Consider the following 22,842-nt stretch of genomic DNA (forward strand, 5'->3'; position numbering starts at 1 on the left):
GATACACATGCATGTCAAATATAAAATTGCTAGCTTCAATATTGCAGAAGTTACATTACATAAGCAATTTTGACCCATATATTTGACCTCTGACCTTGAAGGATGACCTTGACCTTGACCTTTCACCACTCAAAATGTGCAGCTCCATGAGATACACATGCATGCCAAATATCAAGTTGCTATCTTCAATATTGCAAAAGTATTCATAAAATAAGCAATTTGGGCCACATATATTTGACCTCTGACCTTGAAGGATGACCTTGACCTTTCACCACTCAAAATGTGCAGCTCCATAAGTTACACATGCATGCCAAATATCAAGTTGCTATCTTCAATATTGCAAAAGTATACATAAAATAAGTGATTTGGGCCACATATATTTGACCTCTGACCTTGAAGGATGACCTTGACCTTTCAGCACTCAAAATGTGCAGCTCCATGAGATACACATGCATGCCAAATATCAAGTTGTTATCTGCAATATTGCAAAAGTATTCATAAAATGAGCGATTTTGGCCACATATATTTGACCTCTGACCTTGAAGGATGACCTTGACCTTTCACCACTCAAAATGTGCAGCTCCATGCGATACACATGCATGCCAAATATCAAGTTGCTATATTCAATATAGCAAAAGTTATTGCAAAATGTTAAAGTTGGCGCAAACCAACCAATCAACAGACCAACCAACAGACAGGGCAAAAACAATATGTCCCCCACTACTATAGTGGGGGACATAAAAATAATACAAATAATTAGTTGTTATTAAGCAGCACCAAAATTTGCATTTAAAAGGGACCTTTTCACAGATTTTGGCATGTATTAAAGTCATTTAACCCTTGATATTGATTAATGTACACATTGGATCTAAAAAAACAAAAATCAAATTAAAGAAATAAAGAAAAGTAACCTCAACTGGTCTCGAACCACTCATTCCTGGAGTAAAACTCTAACGCTTAGACCATTGAGCCATTCATGCTCATACAATTAGTGATTTATTTTATACTTTATATAAGCAATCCTCGTAGTGTCACAAAATATAACGACCATAACAGAACTCTTCAAATTATTAAATCGTTTCGTGTTGCAACACTTTATCATTTTAAGGGTTTTAAATCATCAAAAGATGCCTACAATGGATATTTTAGAGCATGGTAAATGTTCAGTAACTGTTTCCTCACAAATATCATAACTACAACGAAAATTTGCGAATCAAAAACATTTTTTTTTTAAGTTTGTCAATTTACCAAAACATGAAAACATCCCTTTAAGGGTGATATTCTGAACAATGAATCTATATGAAAATAAGTACAGCTCCATACCCTTATTATATGTTGAATGTTGAATAGTCAGTTACACATACACCCATTGTTTATTTTAGACTAAAACTAGAGCTTTGTCACAGACGTGACAAATACCCCCACATGCCACATTGACACAGAATATTTTGCATGTTGTCTTAAAAACAAGAGGGCCATGATGGCCCTGTATTGCTCCACTGCTGAAAAAAAGGCTGAAAAACAAATATTCTTGGCATGTGCACATACTTAAATATAGGTCCTATTTAAGCACATGTACACTTTTGTGACCCCCTGGGCTGGGTCAAATTTAACCCCAGGGGCATAATTTGAGCAAACTTTGTAGAGGACTACTATACCTCACTACAAACAAAATGTGGTAACCCTAGTTCCTAGAGTTAAGGACAATAATATTTTTAAAGTTTTCACAAAATAAGCAAGATATAAGCGTATATAATGTTCAATTTTGTGGCCCGTGGGTCAGGGTCAAATTTGACCCAAAGGGCATAATTTGAACAAACTTGGTAGAGGACTATAAGATGTGACTGCATACCAAAGTTGGTAGCCATAGTTCGAATGGTTTTCGACAAGAAGATTTTTAAAGATTTCACAAAATAGGCGCTTTATAAGCGTTTATTCAATTTTGTGACCCCCCCGGGGCAGGGTCAAAGTTGACCCCATGGGCGTTATTTGAACAAATTTGGTATAGGTTTATTAGATGTCACCACATATCAAATTTGGTAGCCCTAGGCCCAATGGTTATGGACAAAAAGATTTTTTAAGTTTTCACAAAATAGACCCCATATAAGCGTATGTTCAGTTTTGTGACCCCCCGGGCAGGGTCAAATTTGAACCAAGGGGCATAATTTTAACAAACTTGGTAGAGAACTATAAGATGGCACTACATACCAAATTTGGTAGCCCTATGCCTTATGGTTAAGGACAGAAAGATTTTTAAAGTTTTCACAAAATAGGCACTATATAAGCATATTATTGATTTTGTGGCCCCCAGGGCAGGGTCAAATATGACCCCTGACGCACAATTTGAACAAACTAAGTAGAGGACTATACAATGTCACTACATACCAAATTGTGTAGCCCTAGGCCTAGTGGTTATGGACAAGACTTTTTAATAAAGTTTTCACAAAATAGGCATTATATTAGCATATGTTTAATTTTGTGACCCCCGGGGCAGGGTCAAATTTGACCCAAGGGATAACATTTGAACAAATTTGGTAGAGGACTATTAGATGCCACTACATACTAAATTTGATGGCCCTAGGCTGGATGGTTATGGTCAAAAAGATTTTTGAAGTTTTCACAAAATAGGCCTTATATAAGCATATGTTCAATTTTGTGACCCTCGGGCAGGGTCAAACTTGACCCCAGGGGCATAATTTGAACAAACTTGGTAGAGGACTATAAGATGTTACTTTATACCAAATTTGGTAGCCTTAGGCCCAATGGTTATGGACAAGAATATTTTGAAAGTTTTCACAAAATAAGCCCTTTTATAAGCATATATTCAATTTTGTGACCCCCTGGGCAGTTTCAAATTTGACCCCAGGGGCATAATTTGAATAAACTAAGAAGAGAACTAATACATGTCACTACATACAAAATTTGGTAGCCCTATGCCATACAGTTATGGACAAGAGATTTTTAAAGTTTTCACAAAATAGCCCTTATATAAGCATATGTTCAATTTTGTTACCCTCGGGGCAGGGTCAAACTTGACCCCAGGGGCATAATTTGAGCAAACTTGGTGGAGGACTATAAGATGTCACTACATACCAAATTTGGTAGCCCTGACCCAATGGATACGGACAAAAAGATTTTTAAAATTTTCACAACATAAGCACTTTATAAGCATATATTCAATTTTGTGACTCCGGGGCAGTTTCAAATTTGACCCCAGGGGCATAATTTGAACAAACTAAGAAGAGAACTATTACATGTCACTACATACCAAATTTGGTAGCCCTATGCCATACGGTTATGGACATAAAGATTTTTAAAGTTTTCACAAAAAAGGCCTTATATAAGCATATGTTCAATTTTGTGACCCTCTGGGCAGGGTCAAACTTGACCCCATGGGCATAATTTGAACAAACTTGGTAGAGGACTATAAGATGCTACTACATACCAAATTTGGTAGCCCTAGGCCCAATGGTTATGGACGTAAAGATTTGTAAAGTTTTCACAAAATAGACCCTATATAAGCATATGTTCAATTTTGTGACCCCCGGGGCAGGGTCAAATTTAACCCCAGGGGTTCACAAAATTTGACTATTAGATGCCTCTACATACCAAATTTGGTAGCCCTTGGCCCAATGGTTATGGACGGAAGATTTTGAAAGTTTTCACAAAATAGGCCTTATATAAGCAAATTTTCAATTGTGTGACCCCCAGGGCAGGGTCAAATTTGACCCCAGGGGCATAACTTGAACAAATTAGAAAGAGGTTCACCCCAGGAACATTCCTGGGAAATTTCATCAGAATTGGACCAATAGTTTAGGAGAAGATGTTTAAAGGAAAAGTTAACGCACACACACACGGACGCACGCACGACGGACACAGGACCATGACATAAGCCCTGCTGGCCTTTGGCCAGTGGAGCTAAAAAAACAGCGGAAACCATGCTCAATTTTTAAAATGCTATAAGTGTCCCCGTGACCTAGTTTTTGATCCGGCATGGCCCATGTTTAAACTTGACCTAGACATCATCTAGATACAACTTCTGACCAAGTGTGGTGAAGATCGGATGTAAACTACTTAAATTAGAGAACAGACACCATGCGCAATGTTGAAAATGCACTAAGTAACCCTGTTACCTAGTTTTTGACCTGCCATGACCAATGTTCGAACTTGGCCCAGACATCATCTAGATACAACTTCTGACCAAGCTTGGTGAAGATCGGATGAAAACTACTTGAATTAGAGAACGGACAACATGCTCAATGTTTAAAACGCACTAAGTGACCCAGTGACCTAGTTTTTAATCCAGCATGACCCATATTCGAACTTGACCTAGACAACATCTAGATACAACATCTGACCAAGTTTGGTGAACATCGGATGAAAACTACTTGAATTAGAGAGCGGACACTTAATACAGACCGACAGACCGACCAACAGACAAGCTCACTCCTATATACACCCCTAAACTTCGTTTGTGGGGGTATGATTAATGTATAGTCAGTAATCACAAAGTGGTTTGCGTAAGTATTGTTAGTCATGCACCACAGCATTCCATACATTATTGTTAGCTACATCAATTTATAGTATTGACTAAAGATACCTTATTGGCTTTAGCAAGAATAATCCCTGATGATGAAGAGTACACTTTGCACCATTTTCACACCAATTGTTACTGTCAGAAAAAAATAACCATATCCAAATATACATACTGTGACATTGTAGTCCTTTATAATGTGTGCAGTTTTATCAAATTGATTTGGAGTGATTTAAGTCACATTACATTGGTCACGATATTTTAATTTATACCACAAGTGCAAGTATTTTTCACTTTTGCCTTGAATATCTGATGCCATTCAACAGGAGAAAAAACAGCTGACTTGAAGGATAGTCACAAAGATAATTTCTGCGTAAAAGTGACTTTTGAATAACAAACCTGGGCTGGCCATTCAACTGCACTGCATCGATCCTTTTCCTAGGTGGGTCCGCTGAAACAAAGAATAACATACATGTATTGTATACAGTAAATCATGTTTACAATGCTAAGATTACTTTTACATTTGTGTTTTGGAAACCATCTACTGAACATTTAACAATAAAATGTATTCTATAATGGAGTAGCTTCACAGGCCATTAAGCGAAAAATTACCGACATTTTACTCATGGTCTTGCCAGTATTTTGCAATTATTTGTCTATTAATTGTATAACAATAATAATAAGAATAACACCAAGTTAAGACAGACATAAATGATTTTTTAAGTCAAAATAAAAGATAGAGATGTAAAATTGTGATAATTACCTACAATTTTCAGGGGGTCCTGTTTATAACATTTGCTTGCATTGGACAAATAATGTATTTGACTATTTCAAATTCAAATCATGTCCATGTATAATTTTAATACATTTTGTATACATACAATATAATATAATTTAGTAGTAATTACTGTAAATCATTAATTTTGGAAAATTTGCAGTGAAAGACACTTAGGAAAGCTCTTACACTTCTAAGCATTGTCACTTAAGCTAAGTGGTGCTTAGCAGCAATGTCACTTAACCCTTTGCTTGCTGGGAAATTTTTCGTCTGCTAAAATGTCGTCTGCTGTATTTCTAAAATTAGCCATTTCTTCGATTTTTTTTCAAACAATACAATCAGAAAAGCAAACAGTTTGGATCCAGATGAGACGCCACGAAACGTGGCGTCTCATCAAGATCCAAACTGTTTGCAAAGGCCTTCAAAGTTTGGTTCCAGCACTGTAAGAGTTAAACACATGAAGAGAAGACATTAGTTACATATCAATCTCTGGTTACCGGACTCCGATCTGTGACGTATTTCTATCGCATCCTCTACACAAGGGTTCCTGAGTTTCCTATCTAACAGTAGGAAATATATCACCTTCTCTGTGTTGTGGCTGCAAAATGGAAAAAAACTTGTATTATACTTTAAGCCGCGTTCTGACAAATCTGGGCTTACTGCATGTGTGTAAAGTGTCGTCCCAGATTAGCCTGTGCAGTCCGCACTGGCTTATCAGGGACGACACTTTTTGCTTTTATGGTATTTTTAGTTTCAAGGAAGTCTCTCCTTACCGAAAATCACGTTTAGACGGAAAATGTTGTCCCTGATGAGCCTGTGCTATTCATGATGGAAAATGTCGTCCCTGATAAGCCTGTGCTATTCATTTAGCCCAGTTTACTCAGAGCAATGCTCCTTTTATTGGTAACTTTACAGACTACAATTGAAAGTTCAAATATTCTTCAAAAGGACTGCGTTGTTTTTCTGATTGTCTGAATCATGTCATTGAAGTTACGCCACAAGTCTACAATTCCTTATATTAACTTATGTGCTAAAGAATCATTATTATGGGTGGGAGATGCCCTCATAGAATCAATCTAGTGTTTTTTTTACAAGAGCAGGACATGCATAATTGGAAGCAAGAATCCAATCATAATCTACTGCAACACTAGAGTAATGTGCTGATTTCTTGCATTGGTCATGCAGCCCAAAACATAGACAGGCAAATCAAAACTATTTATCAAAGAACTCTGGTTGAGGAAGAAGCATTTCAGCAAATCAATACTTTGTCTGCCATACCAAATTGATGGACACATACAACACATCTTGCTAAACAAAAATGGATTACGTAATACAATTTGACATGACAATATATTGTCATTAAAAAGACATTTCTTGATGGGCCATAGCTGTTAAAGCTTTTCAACACTTTCTCAAGAAAATCTAAAGTACAAAATACACAACAGATATTACAGATTGCATTACAGCTATAATATGACTGGATCTAAACTATGAAATTCAAGAATATGACTGGATCTAAACTATGAAATTCAAGAATATGACTGAATCTAAACTATGAAATTCAAGAATATGACTGAATCTAAACTATGAAATTCAAAAATATGACTGAATCTAAACTATGAAATTCAAGAATATGACTGGATGTAAACTATGAAATTCAAGAATATGACTAAATCTAAACTATGAAATTCAAGAATATGACTGGATCTAAACTATGAAATTCAAGAATATGACTGAATCTAAACTATGAAATTCAAGAATATGACTGAATCTAAACTATGAAATTCAAGAATATGACTGAATCTAAACTATGAAATTCAAGAATATGACTGAATCAAAACTATGAAATTCAAGAATATGACTGGACTTTAACTATGAAAAATAAGAATATGACTGAATCTAAACTATGAAATTCAAGAATATGACTGAATCTAAACTATGAAATTCAAGAATATGACTGAATCTAAACTATAAAATACAAGATTATGACTGGATCTAAACTATGAAATTCAAGAATATTACTGAATCTAAACTATGAAATTCAAGAACGTTGAATTCTGACTTGTGTATAATGTGTTATGTTATGACAGTATTCACTGCAAAAATAGAGCAGTGTAACCTAAAACCCACTTACAACATGTTCCATCCTTTATTCATTTAAGACCTATGATGGAAGTAATACTGTTGACATATAGAATGAATGAATAAATAATACATTGGTTAATGTGTAGTTTTTTGCAACTTAGAACAAATATAACAAGACTATTGTCAAGCAATATAAGTCCCCTACCGGCTCCACCATTGTCAGAAATTTCACCATTTTCTGAATATTTTTTTTTTTATATATTTGTTGCCATAGCAACCAGAATTTTTGACGTAGGAACAAAATGAAATGACGTGCATAATGTCCATATTCCCATCTATCCATGTTTCAAGTTTTATGAAAAAATATTAAGAACTTAAAAAGTTATCGCAGGATCCAGAAAAGTGTGACAGACAGACAGACAGACAGACTGACTGACAGACAGACTGACTGACTGACTGACTGACTGACTGACTGACTGACTGACTGACTGACTGACTGACTGACTGACTGACTGACTGACTGACAGACTGACAGACTGATAAACGGAGTGCAAACCATAAGTCCCCTCCGGTGAAACCGGTAGGGGACTAATAAACCAGTAATTATGAAGCAGAATACAATAGTTATAGTTCTGTAGGGCTTCATCCAAACATTTAGGAATTTTTACTAATTATATGCTTAATATGAAAATGTTTGAATAAAAGGTGCTTAGCCAGATGCTACAGTGATAACAGACACTCTTGATAATGAATAACAGAGTGGTAATGGAGAAGTTAGTGCACTATTGGAGAAGTCAGTGCAGTAGCACTATAGTAATTATAAGCCTGACCACCTACCGACTATTCAGCAGTTCTTGTATTAATCTGTCCTTGTCCTTGAAGCACTGTAGTGAGTTCATTGTAGACAAAACATCTGGGTCAATATCCTCTATATTTGGTATAATTGACGTCTGCAAAAAAACATAACGGCTAAAAATGAATTGGTTGGAAAGTTGTATTACCACAGATTAAAAATGTATCCATATTCTCATATATCTCATTGCAAAATAAGAATCTTTTAATAAAAAGCAAATTGCCATTAATGTAGTTAATTTTTGTTTCTGATTTCTTAACATAAGTTCGACAAGACTATTGAAAAGCAATATATGTCCCCTACTGGCTCCACCACTGTCAATTTTTTTATTTTATTTGTTGCCAAAGTAACTAGAAATTTTGACATACAAACAAAATGAAATGATGTGCATAATGTCCATATTGCCATCTATTCATGTTCCAAGCTTCATGAACAAATATTAAGCACTTTTAAAGTTATCACAGGATCCAGAAAAGTGTGCAGGATCCACCATTTTCAGCAGTATTTCTAGTCAATTTTTGCCAAAGCAACCAGAATTCTTGACGTAGGAAAAAAATGAAATGACATGCATAATCTCCATATTGCCATCTGTCCATGTGTCATGTTTCATGAAAAAATATGAAGAACTTTTAAAGTTATCGCAGGATCCAGAAAAGTGTGACAGACAGACAGACGCACAGAGCGCAAACCTTAAGTCCCCTCCGGTGAAATCAGTAGGGGACAATGAGTAATTAAGTATAATTTATGCTTCAAATGGCCACAACCAAGTTATCAATATGGTTATATTTTTAAACATAATTGTTTTAAATAGTCATTCGTTATTCTTTATAATTGATTTTATGGCATTAAAAACGAAATATCAAAGTGAGTTTATTTTTACAAGTTAACCTTGCTTGTTTGATAAAGAACAATAAGTATTGTTTAAGCATGAGAATATCACACACCAAAATGACCCACATCATGCAACAAGAGCACTGCATAACGGGTTCCAACGCTCGGCCGCGGGTGCAGTTTTGAATAAATAAAAGCTTATCAGTTTTTGTATTTTTTTAGAGGTCATAGTGACCTTGACCTTTGACCTAGTGACACAAAAAATGGGTGTGGCTTGTAGAACTCATCAAGATGCATCTACACATGAAGTTTCATAGTTGTAGATGGAAGCACTTTGATTTTAGAGCCAATGTTAAGGTTTTAGCACAGCGGTAGCCGGACGGCAGAAAGACACGACACAACACGACGAGCTGGCTATGACAATACCTTGGGTTTTCTCTGAAAACAGCCAAGCAAAAATGGGATATAATGCCATAGCAGTAAGTCAGAGGATACCCTGTCTGCTATAAAGTGAAGAAAGGTTTCGTGGTCTCATTAGCAAGCCGGGTAGCTCCTGACCAGCCTGCTGGCACCATATGACATAGGATCTAATTTTGAATTACACAGATGTTATCTTTACCTTGAGTTTTTTAGCAATTAAATATTTAACTCAACAACAATTACATTGAACTGGGGACTTCTATTTCTAAATAGACCTTCATTATGATAGGTGAACAGCCTCCAAGTGTCTTTGTTAGTCTAATAATTTATTACGATGAGAATGGGCTGATGTAAGTTACAGACAGGACAGACGTCCGCTGCAGCTTTGTATGACATTCTTCAACAATTAACTATTGTCTATTGAACAAATGAAAGGCAAAGCAAGTCTTCATGTTTTCTAATGTTTAAAGACTGGCTAGGTCTACTAAACTTAACCCTTTACCGCTTATATACTTATTTTGACGCTTTTGTAGACCCTTAGAAAGTTGATTTAATTTAGACCTTTCTTACTAGATTCAAGTTTTAAAGGCTTCATTTGCAACCCATAGATGCTGATGAGCAGTAAACAGCATTAATCCTGAACAGACTGCGAGTTACTCGCAGCTTGTGCTGGTTTTATGCTGTTTGCATATAGCCATCTTCGCTTTGTTTCTGAGTGGGAAAGGTTTAAGCATACAGATGTTTAGACATTGATTGTTTACCTTCAATTGCCATAAAAATCAAAGCACAATAATGCCTATTGCTAATTAATGTTAAACATAAACCTAAATTCAACAAATAAAGTACAAGTGTATATAAATCAGCTTTTTTCGCTGGTATTCAAAATTACAAACGTAATGGAAACGACTTGAACAAGTGATTTCTTGATTAAACGGACATTCTCCAAGCTCAAAGCTGAATTATGATTTCAAAGTCATGCTCCAGACAACTCAATCCTTAAGCCAATTATTGCTTGCATTATCCAACTTTTTTACTTACAACGACCAAAAATGAGTTAAAATAATTCAAAATAGAGATTGCAACATAGCTTTACTACAAAACTTATTTTCAAATTAGTCGTAAGAAAATTCATATGTTGCATGTTCCTCACAAAATTTTGTGAACAGCCCAGACTATTCAGAGTACACAAAACAATACGTCAAAGTCAGGCTAATGTAATTTGGTAGCAATGAAGATGCATTGACACTGCAGCAATTTGATTCTCAATCGTACGCTAGCTTAATTACAACAAGAGAGCATTTTCACTTTTTTTGGTCAGTATCAATATTTTTTATTAATTATTCACATTTGTTTTTAATTTTAAACTTCCATAGCCTTGTCTGGTTTGCAAGCAATTTGTCAATGACTGTTTATTCAACAATTAAGACAGCTGTCTGACTTTGACCTTCAAAATACATTATCTACTGTTAGCATCATATTAGTGTGTACTGTTTCCGTGTTTCTGTGGAATGCATCAAAAGTCTAAATTAGAGAACTATGGAAAGGTGACCTTCTTCAAATGTAGATGTAAACAAGATTCCAACAATGTACCTATGAAGTTTCATGATCCTAGGCGTAAGCATTCTTGAGTTATCATCCGGAAACCATTTTACTGTTTCGAGTCACTGTGACCTTTACCTTTGACCCAGTGACCTGAAAATCAAAAGGGTTCGAGTCCTCATTATTATAAAGACACTGAACAAGTTTGAAAAGAATTGGATGAAAACTGTGGACTTAATCGGATAAACAAGAAAAAGTAACCATTTTACTATTTCGAGTCACTGTGACCTTGACCTTTGACCTAGTGACCTGAAAATGAAAAGGGGTCTTCAGCCAGTCATGATCAATGTACCTATGAAGTTTCATGATCCTAGGCCTAAGCATTCTTGAGTTATCATCCGGAAACCATTTTACTATATCGAGTCACTGTGACCTTGACCTTTGACCCAGTGACCTGAAAATCAATAGGGTTTGAGTCCTCATTAATATAAAGACACTGAACAAGTTTGAAAAGAATCAGTTGAAAACTTTGGACTTTATCGGATAAACAAGAAAAGTCTAACACACACACACACACACACAGACAGACAGACAGACAGACAGACAGACAGACAGACAGACAGACAGACAGACAGACAGACAGACAGACAGACAGACAGACAGACAGACAGACAGACGGACACCATGCCATCCCATAAGCTCTTCTGCCTTTGGCAGTAGAGCTAATGAAAAAACTGAAATGCATAATGTGCATTTTCCCCATATGGCCTACTATCTATTGAGTGTCATATAACTAGCCAAAGTGATTTTTAAGTTGTCAAAAGATCCAGATTTATTTTTGTTTCTTATTTTTTACAACCTGAGCAAACACAATTTTTATCAGAGTAGCATCAACTTTGATTATCTCCTTTTTAGGTTATCACAGGATCCTATCTTAACTGAAGAACAAACAAAAATTAACAGAAAGACAAAACTTACAAAACATTCATAATATTATTCCCTGTATGCCCCTCTATCCAAATGCCCTGGTTCATTAACTAAGCTTGAGTACTTTTTGAGTTGTTAAAGGATCCAATGTCCTAACAAGAAATATTAATTCTGCTGTACAATCATATAAAAACAATAATCATGCCCACATATTTAACCTACACACATATGCCTATATTATACACTTGGAGACTTTTCTAATGCAACACTTTTCAAACTTGAATATCTCTGTAATTAGTTAAAAAAAAAAAATTTAAACTGCACATGTGATCATTTGACTATATTCTGTGCTAGATAACGATAAAATCATTCATCCGTAACAACCGGGCAGTTCTGCATGTGGAGTAGGTGTGGTTTTATCTTTCTGCATATAAAAATGGTGAAACGGGATATGATTCTAATTTTATTTTAGTTTCTTCATTTAAGGTGGGTTAATACACAAGGAAAACATAACAATATGGCTCTTATAAAAATTCATGAGCGCAACGTTGCAAGCCGGTCGGTCATGAATACGTGTAAGTTAATGTGTTTTACTTTTCACATTGTTATTTTACAATGTCCGATTTGGAGAATTTTACTTTTTCAGTGTTTTTTTTTCATTTGTTATGTTTGATATTTTATTGTTGATAAATTTCAATTAAATTAAATGAAGTATTAGATATGTGTTGAATTAGTCCAAGTCAAAATTTTCTAAAATAGGGAGCTATTTTGATTTGAATAGGAATTGCGTTAGAAAAGTCTCCAAGTGTAGTTACATGGTTACAACATATAATTTATAGCATGTCCTGGAATAAGAATCTTCAGTAGTTCTGATACATGTACCATTCTTGTTGAGGTGACCATATTTGTGAACCACTATATAAATAACTTGATTTCCTTGGAATTGCATTTGTCCTTGATATGAATTAATTAATTAAACAAACAAACTAGTACCTGTACAACTTGAACGACTGGCAATTCTAGTTCTAAATGATCTTGACATTCCCTAGAAAGAAACAAAACAAATAAAAAGAATTAAACAACATTTAGTACGCAAACAAGCATGAAAAGAATAGAACACAAATCATCCCTAATACAATTTTGAAATACATATAACTACAACACAGTCATGTGAGCTGAAAATCATTATGGAATAACAAGTCCACCTCAGACAAACATTTTATATGGTTTTGATTTAAACCTTAGACAACATATATATATATCTATTAATAATATAGATTTGTAAAGAAAAACAATAAAGTTTTGTTGTTGTAATATTTTTTTAAAATAATGTTATTCCACAATGTTCACACAAGAAGTTTCATCTTGGACCATCAATTCACATCATTTCACAGCTGGGTTCTGTAACTTGGACCATCAATTCACATCATTTCACAGCTGGGTTCTGTAACTTAAACATTCCTCTGACACAAGTCAACAGCTTCTTCTGAGACAATGGGGCTTAAAGCATGTGCCTAGATATTGTCACAGATTAGCCTGTGCAGACCACAAAGGCAATCATGACACTTTCCGTTTTATGTTTTTTTAACATGTAAAGGAAGTCTCTATCTAGTTCAGGTGTAAAGTGTTGACCCAGATAAGCCTGTGTGAACTGCACAAGCTAATCTGTGAAGACACTTTACCCACATGCATTCAGCCCAGTTTTCCCAGAGCCAGACTTACAAAGATATAATTTCTTGATTGAAATACATGGAGCTATTCAAGGGGTCTAGATGGAACTTATTACAATTTTATCAAGGTATGAAGAGACAACAACAAATCCTATAGTCAGGTTATTGCCCATACTAGTAGTAATACCTGTACAATTTGAATAACTGGCAATTCTAGGCCCGCCTCCTGTTTGTAACCTCTACGGAACAAATACCAGTAAGTTAGAACGAAAATGTCAATGACCATTCAAATACCAAGTAATTCAATTGATTATGGGAATCCTTCTTTTAGCTTGGAAATTCTGATAATTTTCTGCTATTAAATGTGTTCCGACATTTTTTTATCACTGTCTTGTAATGTTGAACATACTTTAGTTTAAGGTCTAAAATAGCTTATTTCTACAGATTTACAAGCATTCTTGTTGAGGAGTATATATATATATATATATATATATATATATATATATATATATATATATATATATATATATATATATATATATATATAAATATATATATATATATATATATATATATATATATATATATATATATATATATATATATATATATATACTTTAATTTAACAGAATCTATATTAAGAGTTTTTTTGTGACAGATAACTTTTAATGGTCAACAAATACAACAAAATACAGTGCTCCCAAACTTACATGGTCACCCACGGATGTCTGTGAATTTCTTCTAACTGAAAACAAACAAACAAATTACATATGTGTTAAAGACATATTTATTTAAAACAATTAACAACAACAAATTCTTACTTATATTATTCCATCAGTACAATTTGTGCATAAAATTACATGCTTGTTACACTATCTGAATAGTCTAGAAAGCAAAATATTTGCAGTGTTCATGCAACATTGGTATATGACATAATTTGACCATGTTAAGAACATACAACAATTTTGTAAACTAAACACTTACATTTCTCAAAACACATGTTATACTGAATACCCAGAAGGAGCTTGGAAAGGTGAAAATTTCTTAAATACAGGTAGATCTTTAGTTATTGACATGCACATTACATGTTAACAAGGAACACTTCCAATGCTTCCACACCCTAGTTAACAAGAGCTTTGTCACAGATGTGACGAATAACCCCACATGAAGAGCGGATGAAAAGTACTTGATATAGGAAACACCATGCTGAATGTGTAAAACGCATTAAGTGACCCTGTGAACTAGTTTTTGGCCTGGCATGGCCCCTGTTCGAACATGGCCTAGAGATCATCTAGACAAAAACTTCTTACCAAGTTTGGTGAAGCGCTTGAAATATAGAGGGGACACCATACTGAATTTGTAAAATGCATGAAGTGACCCAGTGACCTAGGTTTTGTCCCAGCATGGCCCATGTTCCAACATTGCCTAGAGATCTTCTATATAAAACTTCTATCAAGTCTGTTGAAGATCAGGAGTAAACTACTTCAATTAGAGAGTGGACACCATGCTCAATGTTTACAACACACTAAATGACCCTGTGACATAGTTTTGACCCAGAAAGGTCCATGTTTGAACTTAGCCTTACAATCATCTAGATAAAACTGCTGACCAAGTTTGTTGAGGATCAGAAGTAAACTACTTGATTTAGAGAGCTGACACAATGCTCAATATTAAACAAGAGGGCCAAGATGGCCCTAGTTAGCTCACCTGAGAGAAGTCGGTTCATTCAATCTTTACCAAATGTCAAACTTGACCTAGATATTGTCCAGACAAACATCCTGGTCAAGTTTCATCATTATTTCATCTGCGAGTAATGATCAATGTACCTATGAAGTTTCATGATCCTAGGCGTAAGCATTCTTGAGTTAATATCCGGAAACCATTTTTCTAAGTTGAGTCACCGTGACCTTGACAGCCATTGTGTGAATATGATTTTTGGCACTGTGACCTTGACCTTTGACCTAGTGACCTGATAATCAATAGGGGTCATCTGCAAGTCATGATCAATATACCTATGAAGTTTCATGAACCTAGGCATAAGCGTTCTTGAATTATCATCCAGAAACCATTTTTCTATTTCAGGTCACCGTGACCTTGACCTTTAACCAAGTGACCTGAAAATCAATAGGGGTCATCTGTGAGTCAAGATCATTGCACCTATGAAGTTTCATGATCCTAGGCATAAGTGTTCTTGAGTTATCATCCAGAAACCATTTTATTATTTCAGGTTATCGTGACCTTGACCTTTGACCTAGTGACCTGAAAATCAATAGGGGTCATCTACGAGTCATGATCAATGTACCTATGAAGTTTCATGACCCTAGGCCTAAGCGTTCTTGAGTTATCATCCGGAAACCATTTTACTATTTCGGATCATCGTGACCTTGACCTTTGACCTAGTGACCTGAAAATCAATAGGGGTCATCTACGAGTTATGATCAATGTACCCATTAAGTTTCATGATCCTAGGCATAGGCGTTCTTGAGTTATCATCCGGAAACCATTTTACTATTTCGGGTCATCGTGACCTTGACCTTTGACCTAGTGACCTGAAAATCAATAAGGGTTATCTGCGAGTCATGATCAATGTATCTATGAAGTTTCATGATCCTAGGCATAGGCGTTCTTGAGTTATCATCCGGAAACCATTTTACTGCTTTGGGTCAACATGACCTTGACCTTTGACCTAGCGACCTCAAAATCAATAAGGGTCATCTGCGAGTCATGATCAATGTATCTATTAAGTTTCATAATCTTAGGCATAAGTGCTCTTGAGTTATCATCCGGAAACAATTTTACTATTTGGGGTCATCGTGACCTTGACCTTTGACCTAGTGACCTGAAAATCAATAGGGGTCATCTGCGAGTCATGATCAATGTACCTATGAAGTTTCATGATCCTTGGCATAAGCGCTCTTGAGTTATCATCCGGAATACATCTGGTGGATGGACGGACCAACATGAGCAAAACAATATACCCTCTCTTCTTCAAAAGGGGGGGGGCATAATGAGAAAACTGCCACCCTCCCAGCAGCCGTGTTATTCAACTGACCAGAACAATTTTTGAACTCAACTCTCGTATCAAGGAAACAAATGTTCTGAGCAAATTTCATGAAAATTGGGCCAAAAATGTGACTTCTACTGTGTTCACATGTTTTCACTAAATACATATAGAGAAAAATGCCCCGCCCACTGGCGGCCATGTTTTTTCACAGATCCCGACCATTTTCAATCTCGTCCGAGATATCAATAAAACAAATGTTTTGACCACTTTTCATGATGATTGGGAAAAAATCTTGATAGAGTGTTTACAAGGTTTCTCTATAGCCAAATAGAGAAAACTGCAACTATATACATATAGCCAAATAAGGAAAACTGCCCCGCCCACTGGCGGCGATTTTTTTTTTAACGGATCGGAACCACTTTTGAACTCAACCAAGATATCATTAAGACAAACATTTTGACAAAGTTACATGAAGATTGGGCATGAAATGTGACTTCTACAGTGTTAACGAGGTTTTTCTTTTTTTTGACCAAGTGACCTAGTTTTTGACCCAGCACAACCCAGTTTCGAACTCGGCCGAGATTTCATTGGGACAAAGCTTCTGACCAAGTTTCATGAAGATGGGACAAGAAATGTGGTCTCTAGAGTGTTTACGAGCAAATGTTAACAGACGGACAAAGACCGGTCACAAAAGCTCACCTGAGCAATCAGGTGAGCTAAAAATGCACTAAGTGACCTCGTGACCTAGTTTTTGGTCCAGCATGGCCCATGTTCAAATTTGGCCTAGAGATCATCCAGATAAAACTTCTGACTAAGTGAAGATTGGATGAAAACTACTTGAATTAGAGAGCTGACAACATGCTGAATGTTTAAAACGCAATAAGTGACCCTGTGACCTAGCTTTTGACCCGGCATGACCCATATTCAAACTTGACCTAGACATCATCTAGATACAAATTCTGACCAAGTTTGGTGAAGCTCGATAAAAACAATTTGAATTATATAACGGACACTTAATACTGACCGACTGACTGACGGACGGACGGACAGACAGACCTACAGACAAGTTTACTCCTATATACCTGCCTAAACTTTGTTTGTGGGGGTATAATAACTTTTAAAGACATATTATGTTACTAAGGTGATTTTACTGTGAGACGTTTATCTGGGTCCACCTCCACCATCCCTCGCAGCAGGTTCTGGCAGTCTGGGGGCACAAAGTGGGGAATGTGAAACACTCCCTTCTTCACTTTCTCCAACAACTGTCGCAAATTGTCATCATCAAATGGAAGCGCTCCCTGCAGCCCAATACATGGCACATTTGCATACTGTAATTCTTGGATTAGTCTATGACATAACTACATTCAAGTTTCTTGAACAGAGGCATTGATTTGCTAATATTTTGAATGAACGCTCCAAAAAAATGAAGCAACTTATTGTACATACAATATAAGTACTACAATACCATTGTTGTTGATTCTCCTCCAGTATGTATGCATAAAGTGTGACCAGCAACATGCCCCTTATTTCCAGCTATGTATTATGTATGATGGAAACCATTTTCTTAACAACTAGTATGATAAAGTATGACATCAGAAACATTTATACAACTAGTAATGCAAAAAGTATGACATCAGCATTATCCTTACATAGTAATGCATACGGAATGATATAATTATCCTAATCACTAGTAACACATACAGTATGATATCAGTATTATCCTTACCTAGCAATGCCAAAAGTATATAACCATGAGACTTATCATAAGTAATGCATAATGTATTACATCAGCATTATCCTTATCTCTCGTAATGGATAAAGTATTGCATCACCATTATCATTAACACTATTACTGCATAAAGTATGACACAATCATAATGCATTATGCATGACTCCATCATTATTTTAACCACATATAATGGACTTAGTATGACTCCACAGTTATCCTTAACACTAGCAATGCATACAGTATGACTCCACAATTATCCTTACCACTAGTAACACATTCAGTATGACTCCACAGTTATCCTTACCACTCGTAACGCGTACAGTATGACTCCACAGTTATCCTTACCACTAGTAACGCATACAGTATGACTCCAAAGTTATCCTTACCACTAGTAACGCGTACAGTATGACTCCACAGTTATCCTTACCACTAGTAACGCATACAGTATGACTCCACAATTATCCGTACAACTAGTAATACATTCAGTATGACCCCACAATTATCCTTACCACTATTAACGCATACAGTGTCCTTACCACTAGTAACGCATACAGTATGACACCACAGTTATCCTTACCACTAGTTACGCATACAGTATGACTACACAGTTATCCTTACCACTAGTAACGCATACAGTATGACTCCACAATTATCCTTACCACTAGTAACACATTCAGTATGACTCCACAGTTATCCTTACCACTAGTAACGCATACAGTATGACTCCACAGTTTACCACTAGTAACGCATACATTCTGACTCTACAATTATCCTTACCACTAGTAACACATTCAGTATGACCCCCACAATTATCCTTACCACTAGTAACGCATACTGTATGACACCACAATTATCCTTACCACTAGTAACGCATACAGTATGACCCCACAATTATCCTTACCACTATTAACACATTCAGTATGACTCCACAGTTATCCTTACCACTAGTAACGCATACAGTATGACTCCACAGTTATCCTTACCAATAGTAACGCATACAGCATGACTACACAGTTATCCTTACCACTAGTAATGCATACAGTATGACTCCACAATTATCCTTACCACTAGTAACACATTCAGTATGACTCCACAGTTATCCTTACCACTAGTAACACATTCAGTATGACTCCACAATTATCCTTACCACTAGTAATGCATACAGTATGACACCACAATTATAATTACCACTAGTAACGCATACAGTGTGACTCCACAGTTATCCTTACCACTAGTAATGCATACAGTATGACTCCACAGTTATCCTTACCACTAGTAACGCATACAGTATGACACCACTCTTATCCTTACTACCAGTAACGCATACAGTATGACACCACAATTATCCTTACCACTAGTAACGCATACAGTATGACACCACTGCTCCAAACATCAGCCTTCCTACCATCATATTTCTCTCCCTGCAAACACAGAAATGATGAAATAGAAATAGTTTTAGCTTGAAAATATTGAAGTGACACTTACCTTAATGCATGAATATACTACAGTTCAGTTAATTATTATTTAAGTTTTTGAATGGACCTATTTTGGGATAATAAATATTTAGGTTTTGTTTTTCATGTCTTATAAAAACAATTTTCAAAACATGTTAGTTTTTTAGATGGTCTATCATTTATCCTATGGCCTGAAAGGCCCAAAGTTGCTCACCTGCAATAAAAAGAAATGACCTGTTCTTTGCAGCTGAAGATATCAATGGAACAAAAAAATTTAATGTTCTAACCAAGTTTCATGAAGAATGAACAACAAATGGACCCTTGATGGCAATGTTTTTTTAACAGACCAGAACCATTTTTGAACTCTTCCAAGATATGTCCAAATTTCATGAAGTTTGGGCAAAAAATGAGTCGTCAAGACTGTTCACATGTTTTCACTATTTACATATAAAGAAAACTGCCCCACCCCCTAGCGGCCATGTTTTTTCACTGATCATTACCATTTTCAACCACGTCCAAGACATCCACATAACTAATCTTTTGACAAAATTTCATGATGATAAGGCAAAAAATGTGACTCCTAGAGTGTTCACAAGCTTTTTTACTATATAAATATAAGGAAAAAGACCCCCCCCCCTGACGGCCATGTTTTCTTTACGGATCCTAACCATTTTCAAACTCAACTTTCGTATCCAGAAAACAAATGTTCTGACCAAATTTCATGAAGATTGGGAAAAATATGTGTCTTCTTGACTGTTCACAAGTCATGTTTTCACTATATACATATAGAGAAAACTGCCCCGCCCCCTGGAGGCCATGTTTTTCCACCCATCATGACCATTTTCGAACTCGTCCGAGATATCTATAAAATCAATGTTTAGAAAAAAATGTATAATGATTAGGCAAAAAATGTGACTTCTAGAGTGTTCACAAGCTTTTTTTACTATACAAATATGAGGAAAATGACACCCCCCGGTGGCCATGTTTTTTTACCGATCCAAACCATTTTCAAACTTAACCGTCATATCCATAAAACACATGTTCTGACCAAATTTCATGAAGATTGGACCTAAATTGTGACTTCTAGAGTGTTCACATGTTTTCACTATATACATATGGAGAAAACTGCCCCTCCCCCTGGCGGCCATGTTTTTTCACCGATCTGAACCATTTGCGAACTCGTCCGAGATTTCAATGAAACCAATGTTTTGACCAAGTTTCATGATGATTGGGCAAAAATTGTGACTTCTAGAATGTTCACAAGGTTTTTTTTTTTTAGCCATATAAGGAATACTGCCCCGCCCCCCAGTGGCCATGTTTTTCTAAGGACCGGAACCATTTTTTAACTAAACCAACATATCATTTAGACAAACATTTTGACAAAGTTTCATGAAGATTGGGCATCAAATTTGACTTCTACAGTATTCACAAGGTTTTTCTTTTTTTTGACCTAGTGACCTATTTCTTGACCCAGCATGACCCAGTTTCAAACTCGGTCGAGGTATCAATGGGACAAATGTTCTGACCAAGTTTCATGAAGATCGGACAATAAATGTGGCCTCTAGTGTTCACAAGGCAAAATGTTGACGTCCCACGACGGATGACGGACAAAGGGCGATCACGAAAGCTAAAAAATAAGGGACTTGAATATTTCATGATATTCAAAAATTGGAAAATACATTCAATAACACTCGACTAATTAAATCGAACTTGATAAAACAATTGCACTATAGGCAATTGTTTTCATGAACTCTCCAAATTCACAGCAAGTATACGAGTATGTATAACTAATTTAATCTGTTTACATTTCCAATGGAGGTGAAGGGAAAATTCGTGAAGGCTTAGTTGAACCCATCATATTAATATACAACAAATGGACATTACTATTTTGCATCTTACATTTTTTATGAGTGGGAAAGGTGCTTTTTCAAATGGGCCACAGGTTATTGAAACAAATTGTGATGGTCCTTATATATAAGAGCCATGTTTTGGGAAAATTGACTTAATGCATGTGCATAGAGTGTCGTCCCAGATTAGCCTGTGCAGTACACACTGGCTAATTAGGGACAACACTTTCAGCCTTGACTAGATTTTGGTAAAAAAGAGACTTCTTTTCAACAACAAATTTCATTGAAGCAAAAAGGGTTGCCCCTGATAAGCCTGTGTAGACTTCACAGGCTAATCTGTGACAACACTTTACGCACATGCTTTAAGCCCCTTTTTCCCAGAACAAGGCTCATATAATAGAAGAAAGGTTATCTAAGAATGATCTAAGAGGTGTATTGAATAACACTATGCAACAGCATGTTAAATCAACAATGCACACAAATGTCATTGCAGTTGCAAGCAGTGGGCACACATCTTTGATTTAACACCATTCATTAATGAAAATCCACCAAGTATGATCAAAACAGCTAAAAGTTTCATCAGCATACAAACAGTTACCTTTGTGCTGCAAAATTCTGAACTTTTACACATAATTATACACAAATTGTACATTATATGTACCAATTAATTTTGATTATCAGCAAAAATTAAAAATCATCCAATTAGGCGTCTAAAACTAGACAACAACACTAATTTGCTTCGCGCAATTACCATATTGCTCTGTTAAGGTTGAGGTGTGGCAGTTCTATATATGGATATATACAGGTTTCCTCAAATATCCGCACTATAAATACACAATTTTTAGTATCTCAAGTATAAATAGGCTTCAGATTTCAATTGAATATTCATAAGGGCCAAGATAAATACATTGAATAATACCATAAAAAGATTCTCATGCACAATAGTTACGTAAATAAACAAACATAACTATCAGGTTTTCCTTGCTTTCTATTAACAGTTTATGACAATTTGCATTCCATGCAACATTACATGCGACTTTGTCCAAATGTGACTCATTAAGTATCATGAACAACATGCAACACCACCCACATGTATGAGTTCAGTAAAGGTGGGTTCCCACTGCCGATCCGATCAACTCGATCATCCCGATCATCAAAATCTTTCCGATTTCCG

General features: G+C 35.8%; 1 protein-coding gene across 1 annotated transcript in view; it reads right to left on the minus strand.

Moving 5' to 3' along the window:
- LOC127841558 (serine/threonine-protein kinase BRSK2-like) overlaps positions 1-22,842 on the minus strand; it is an 84,442-nt gene that overhangs the window by 18,910 nt on the left and 42,690 nt on the right. Inside the window, 8 exon segments of the mRNA XM_052370481.1 lie at positions 4,601-4,672; positions 4,934-4,985; positions 5,807-5,907; positions 8,232-8,344; positions 12,958-13,009; positions 14,345-14,379; positions 17,790-17,936; positions 19,720-19,788. Coding sequence (XP_052226441.1) covers positions 4,601-4,672; positions 4,934-4,985; positions 5,807-5,907; positions 8,232-8,344; positions 12,958-13,009; positions 14,345-14,379; positions 17,790-17,936; positions 19,720-19,788 — 641 coding nt within the window.

Source organism: Dreissena polymorpha, chromosome 1 (assembly GCF_020536995.1).
Source record: "Dreissena polymorpha isolate Duluth1 chromosome 1, UMN_Dpol_1.0, whole genome shotgun sequence".
NCBI lineage: Eukaryota > Metazoa > Mollusca > Bivalvia > Myida > Dreissenidae > Dreissena > Dreissena polymorpha.